The sequence below is a fragment of the Tarenaya hassleriana genome, unplaced genomic scaffold, assembly GCF_000463585.1.
Source record: "Tarenaya hassleriana unplaced genomic scaffold, ASM46358v1 Cleome4, whole genome shotgun sequence".
Lineage (NCBI taxonomy): Eukaryota > Viridiplantae > Streptophyta > Magnoliopsida > Brassicales > Cleomaceae > Tarenaya > Tarenaya hassleriana.
The window spans coordinates 1,562,163-1,568,304 of NW_010966881.1; the positions used below are offsets into that span (position 1 = coordinate 1,562,163).

The 6,142-nt window shown below is 33.7% G+C and overlaps 1 protein-coding gene across 1 annotated transcript; it reads right to left on the reverse strand.

The window, feature by feature from the left end:
- Nucleotides 1–2,441: 2,441 nt before the first annotated feature.
- Nucleotides 2,442–5,642, reverse strand: LOC104823396 (phosphatidylinositol:ceramide inositolphosphotransferase 1-like). The gene is made up of 12 exons (XM_010554962.1): nt 5,110–5,642; nt 4,906–4,995; nt 4,343–4,429; nt 4,185–4,253; nt 3,958–4,038; nt 3,794–3,865; nt 3,654–3,714; nt 3,445–3,547; nt 3,256–3,351; nt 3,099–3,145; nt 2,895–3,001; nt 2,442–2,746 (listed from the first exon to the last, which is right to left on the reverse strand). The coding sequence occupies exons 1-12, from the start codon at nt 5,140–5,142 to the stop codon at nt 2,666–2,668; spliced, it is 927 nt and encodes a 308-aa protein (XP_010553264.1). The 5' UTR covers nt 5,143–5,642; the 3' UTR covers nt 2,442–2,665.
- Nucleotides 5,643–6,142: the final 500 nt, after the last annotated feature.

Below are 6,142 nucleotides of genomic sequence, written 5' to 3' on the forward strand. Positions count from 1 at the left end.
GCGAAATTTTTTAGAGATATTTTGACTAAGAAGAGGGTGATTGGGAAGGAGACAGTATCCTTGAGCACAGAGGTGAGCGCTGCGATTCTACATCATGAGTTGCCACGGAAGAGATCTGATCCAGGTAGTTTTTCGATTCCCTACAAAATCAAAAACATTGAAATTGACTGTGCATTGTGCGATTTTGGTGCCAGTGTGAGTTTGCTTCCATTATTTATCTATAAAAAGCTCAACATCGGAGATCTCAAGGCGACGAGCATGGCACTACAGCTTGCGGATAGATCCGTCAAGTATCCTGCAGGTATTCTCGAGGACGTCCCATTGAAAGTCGAGATATATTTGTTGTGGGTGTGTTTGTAGAGAGCAAGAACACAAGTCTCGAAATGCAAAAACGCCGAGGAGAACAATATATTTCCATTCCATCGTCCCATATATCTCTCTCTCGATATTATAATTTTCATATCGAGTTTGAGTATAATATATTAAGAAAGAGACTAAAATATTTAAACATTAAATTTTTGGAGAAAACTATATGTCTAACGTTGGTTTTGATTAAAATATACACACACACACAAACTTTAATCAATTAAAAATATTAAATATTTACATATTTGTATACACCTGCTTTCGAAATCCATTTCAAAATATAGATACGTACTTTTAAAAACAGGATTACGAATAATTTGTAGTATAGATTTTATGTGAACTTTCAATTATACTATATCAATGAAATATAATTTAATAGGAAATTTAAATGTGATATAAAAAAAATAAAATGTATATGCAGTGGAAAAGGATGGGACCAATTAGAGGGACACTTCTAACCAAAAGGAGGAGACAAAGGCATGTTTGTCCAAACTCAAGTTATCATATAACCCACTCGTTAAAAAAATATTTTTCATAAATGAAAAGGAGATGGTCTAAAATCATAATAATTATTTTATAAAAAAAAATAATATTTATCTAGATAGTTGGTTATAATCATGTTTCTACCCATATAGGATTTCAAAAGGACCCAATAAAATTCTAGTATCAATTATAATAGATAATAACAAAGTATTTTTATTTTTAAAAACAATAAAAGCATTAAGATAATAAAAATTAGTCTTTTCTCGAGACATTCAACAATGATTGTTGTCATATCAAACCTACCAATATTATTCGATATGTATGTCTCTCCACACACATATATGCGCGATTATTAGCCATTCATCAAATTTTACATCAAAATAAATATTACTTTTTATAAAAAAAAATCATTCAAAATTTGAAAATAAATTATTAGAGAAGTTCAATTTTCTTGAGCCCTAGATTATATAGCGAGTAGGGAAGAAAATCGATTTATGGATGGAATCAAATATGCAGTATTTACAGACAAAAGTATTCGGTTATTGGGGAAAAATCAATATACTTTTAATGTCGGATCGATTAGGAAAATTTTATAACACAAGACTACATCAATTTCTATATTTAGTGTAAAATTATCGATTTATTATCTATCATTTTCGTAATATGAAAGAAAAATGTTTTAATATATCTCGAGAGAAAGAGAGAGAATCCTAAGCGAAAGCAAAAGATGTTAGGACACGTGAGTCCACATGGACTATCACTTTGACAACATCTCTTTTTTTTTTTTTTTTTTTTTTTTTGATAACGTATAATTTGCCAAGAGTGGGTTCGAACCTGGGTGAAGTACTCATTGCGTATACCCACTTACCATTTGAGTCAATAATCCGGTCATCTCGTTTTACTTTTTACAATAGCATCAAATATTTTCATGCCATGTTGTTTTATATTCTAATTTTCACATTAATTTAAACTACATTAGCAAAAAGAATATTTATACAATGATATTTGCAAATTATACATTTTTTTAATTATCAAGATTACCCTTAAAAAGGTAAAAGAGTTCATTGAGTTTCTGCAGTGAACGAAACTCGTTCAATGACATAAAAAAAAATCATCCTGATATATTATTTAGATACATAATGAAATACAATTGTTATTCAATGCAATAAACGTTACATTCGATTCGAAGATACAATTTTAGTATAAAATATTTTCACAATTATAATATCAGTTTCAAATATTTCTACGTTATATTATTCTTTCATAATCTTATTACAAAAGAGTAATCTCAATTTTATTACGTTGAAAATTAATTTTCTATCGAACTCGTTTAAACAGAAAAAAATCAAAATATTTATTGTTTATAATATTCGGTTGTGTAGTCAATTTAATTAGATATTTAAAGAGAATGATATCCATAAAATAGGATGTACTAAAACATATATACATATACTCTTATTACACTAATACATACATACATACATACATACATACATACATACATACATACATACACACACACATACAAACACTCGTAGGCGTCGATTTTTATAGAAGTTGAAACAAAAAATATATATACCAAAACCGGAAGATTGGTGTGAGGAAAGGCGATTACTTAAGGGGCAAGAAACTTGGAAATATACAATGTGCATATATATATATAGCCCACTCTTCCCATTTTTTTTTTTTGTATTTTTGCATTTTCTCGTTCTTCCATGGAACAATAACCAGAAAAAAAAAACAAAATTTACCCACACAAAAGCAAAATTCCAAATTTCCAGAAATCAGAGACGAACCGATCGATCACTAAAAGAGTTCAAGCGCCGTTCATGCCATTGTCGGTGTGAACTCCATTGCTGTCTTCATAATTCTTGCCGTTCACCTGAGTTCTTGGCCTCTGACCAAACCAAACCACAACAGAATGGTAAATACACCGTATCGATCAGTATTCACATTTTCATATACGTATATCGATACGTATATCATCAGTAATCACAAATCAAGCAAGAAAACAGAGCAAGATCCATTGGCGTGTATTATTATACCCAATCTGCAGGGTCAGTGCCATTTCCGTTCAAGAGTTTGTGGTTCTCTTCTTTGGTTCTGTCTTTGGACATCACAGGAAGCAGCAATGTCGTCCGGTCCGGTAGTTCTGTTGTGTACACATTTCAGACAAAAAAAGGATTTAAGAACCCTTTTTTTTGGTAAAAACTTGTATGAATTACTGTTAGTGAAAAAGAGAATCACACCTGGTAATTTCTTGTCTAGGAAGAACACCACCAAGTTCACGGTATACCTACACACACCGAAATTTTAACAAGACCCGAATCAAGATTCTCCGTCTCTGAGCGATTCAGAGTTCCAAAAAGAAACGATTTCTTGAACGACGCTTAATCAAAACCATACCATGCAACTACGACATCTACAGTGTAATGTTTACGGGAAGCGATAATCAGGAAGCTTTGCACCACGGCAATGAGCCATCCGACCATCTTTATGAACCTGAGAGGCAAACCAAAAAAACAAGAAGATGCTCAGATCATCAGAAACGAAAACAATAAGATTTTGGCGAGTGGTGGCTGTGTCTGTATGTACCTTTTAGAGCCGTATTTCTGGTAAGTGAGGACAAAGACCAGCGTGAAAATCATGTGGGACGAGAAAATCAGGTCTCCGCAACCATACATTACACCTCGGGGAACTGCCAAGATAAGGGCATATGCATTTAGCAGAGAAGAATATACAGAAGAAGTACACGAATACAGTATGAGGTTTACAAGATTCCTACACGAAAGACATATACTTACAGTTAATTAGGAGCACCTCAAGAGCACTCTGTGGCCGTGGCAACCTGGCAAGCTTAGAGCCCTATAACATACAAGAAATAAATACGTTAACGCATATAGATTCAGACCATACATATATCCATACATATCAGTTGCTTTACCTCCCGACAGTGATAGTTAGGCCCAGGAAGCTGAGTCGAATAGAACGTTATGATACGAAGAATCTGACAGGCCTGTAAGACAACAGATTAAAAATGCGTTTCAGATTCATGTAGAAACCGGAAAGCCTCGTAAGATCTTATAGTGAAAAACGTTTTGGACTTACAACTAAGAATGCTAAAACCCGGCACCATATTAACACCGTGTATATCTTTTTGCTTTTCAGGATGAACGGATGGAATGTCCACTGAAACAAAAAAATCAAAAGAACCAAAGCATCATATAAACTGACGAATTCCCTAATCTCAATCAAAGAAAGACTTCCATGATCTTAAACGAACGTTTCTTACAGCCAAACCCGAAAACAGAACCGAGCCAAACTGAGAGACTCACCAGGACAAACGATACAAATACACAGGTGAATAAGGATTCACTTATGTAGCCTTTATCTTGACCAAGTTCCTGAAATTGTAAAAAACAAAACAAGCAAACAAGATTTGAGAACAAGAAATAGTGCTCAAGAGATCACAATGCTGAAATGGAAGACATACGGGAAGAAGGAAAAAGCCGAGATCCTGAAGGGTCGGTCCAGGGCGATGAAGGTAATGAACTCCCCTCGCAGCTAACCCATGTATATACTGCACGCAACAGATGAATTCACAGTGTCAAAATAACTACACAAAATCATCAATATCACGTCGCTTGAATGAAATTTGAAAAAAAAAAACAATTTTCTCCACAAAAGCACAAGCTTTCTCAAAAAGTTACAATGTATATAAACAATCCATGATCATAACCTTTTACCACATCCTACACTTTCCATTGAAGTTTCCTATAGAATGCAAAAGACTGTAAAAGATAAGCGTGTGGTCAGTCAACGACTCAGCAAAAGAACTAGCGACAAAGTAAATTAAATCTTCCACGAACCAGAATCTGAGCAACAACACGTAATCAACAACAATTAGAATCAGAGGTCTTGAATGAACTCAAATCAAAGTTGAAGCCTTGGATCTCAAAACCCAAACACCCAGTTTGAGTATTTGCGACTTCTCATAGAAAACGAAAGAGAAACACTTTATGAAGTAATCGGAAAACTTGAATTCAAGACAGAAACCTGAAAGACGAGACCGGCAAGAAGGTATCTCCAGTTCTCAGCGAGAAGACCGACCTCCGTAGTTATCTCTGAACAAATTCTCTTCCATAACTACAAAGAACAAGAAGAACGAATGAATAATGAGAAAAAAAAATATACCAAATCATCCGAAAATTAAAAAAAAAAACCCAAAAAACCCAGAAATGAAATGGGGAAATGACGAACCTTGGAAGCTTCCCGACCAATGTAAAGCGTCATCTTCTCCTTCTCCTTTGTTGATGTTCTTCTTGTCGTGTAAGAACCAGTTCCATAGTACTTCAGACCCCAACAGTTTGAGTCAACATCATAACCAAATGCCCAACAAAATCTTCCCTTTCAGAATCCTAATCCCACGAACACTCAAAAAAAATCCTAACCCAGATAATTTTCACCCGAAAAAGGTGGAAATCCGCCGAACCCAAATCGGGAGCCGCCGCCGAGTCAACGATCCAAACGCTCGATCAAAGATCTCAGAAGAACAAACGAGAACGATAGACACAAAAAAAAACGCAAGAGGGAAGACGAAACAAGAATCTAGAACAGAAGATTTGAAAGTAGAAACCGATTTCTTTTGAAGAATCCGAGAACGATGAAAACAAAGCCCTAGGAAAAAAGTTTCGCGTTTACACCCTAAATCTTCTTTATAGAAAAATCTGCGTCTGCAAAGCTTTGAACTTTCGTTTCGGTCTGCGACAAAACGCGAGATCAACACGGAGAAACAGTTAAATTTTTTATATATTAAAAAACAAAGTGAGAGACTTTTATTGAACCCTAAGGGAGAAAAGAGGGAATTTTAATTTATATGTAAGTTAATTACGAAATCATATTTAATTTGCAAGCGTACGGAATAAATTACAATATTATTCCTATTAAAATTTGATAACTAAGAGACGAGGAAAAAAGGAATATTAGGGTATGTTTTGAAATGTAGATCATAAAAACGAGCTGCTAAAATAAAATAAATACAACGACGATATGATATTCGGATTTAATGCAGTAATTTAAAACGGTTTCATTTACTTATGTATATAGTAATTTGTTATTCAGAGAATTATGATCAATTTAACACGAATCTATAAAAAATGAAAACCATGGAAAAGGTTTAATTTCATAAGATACCCCATTAAAATCTTATTTACATATATTTAAATAGATTTATTTGCCATTATTAAAACATCCAAACAAGTATACTTTTTTATTGACTATGTATTTTTCATCT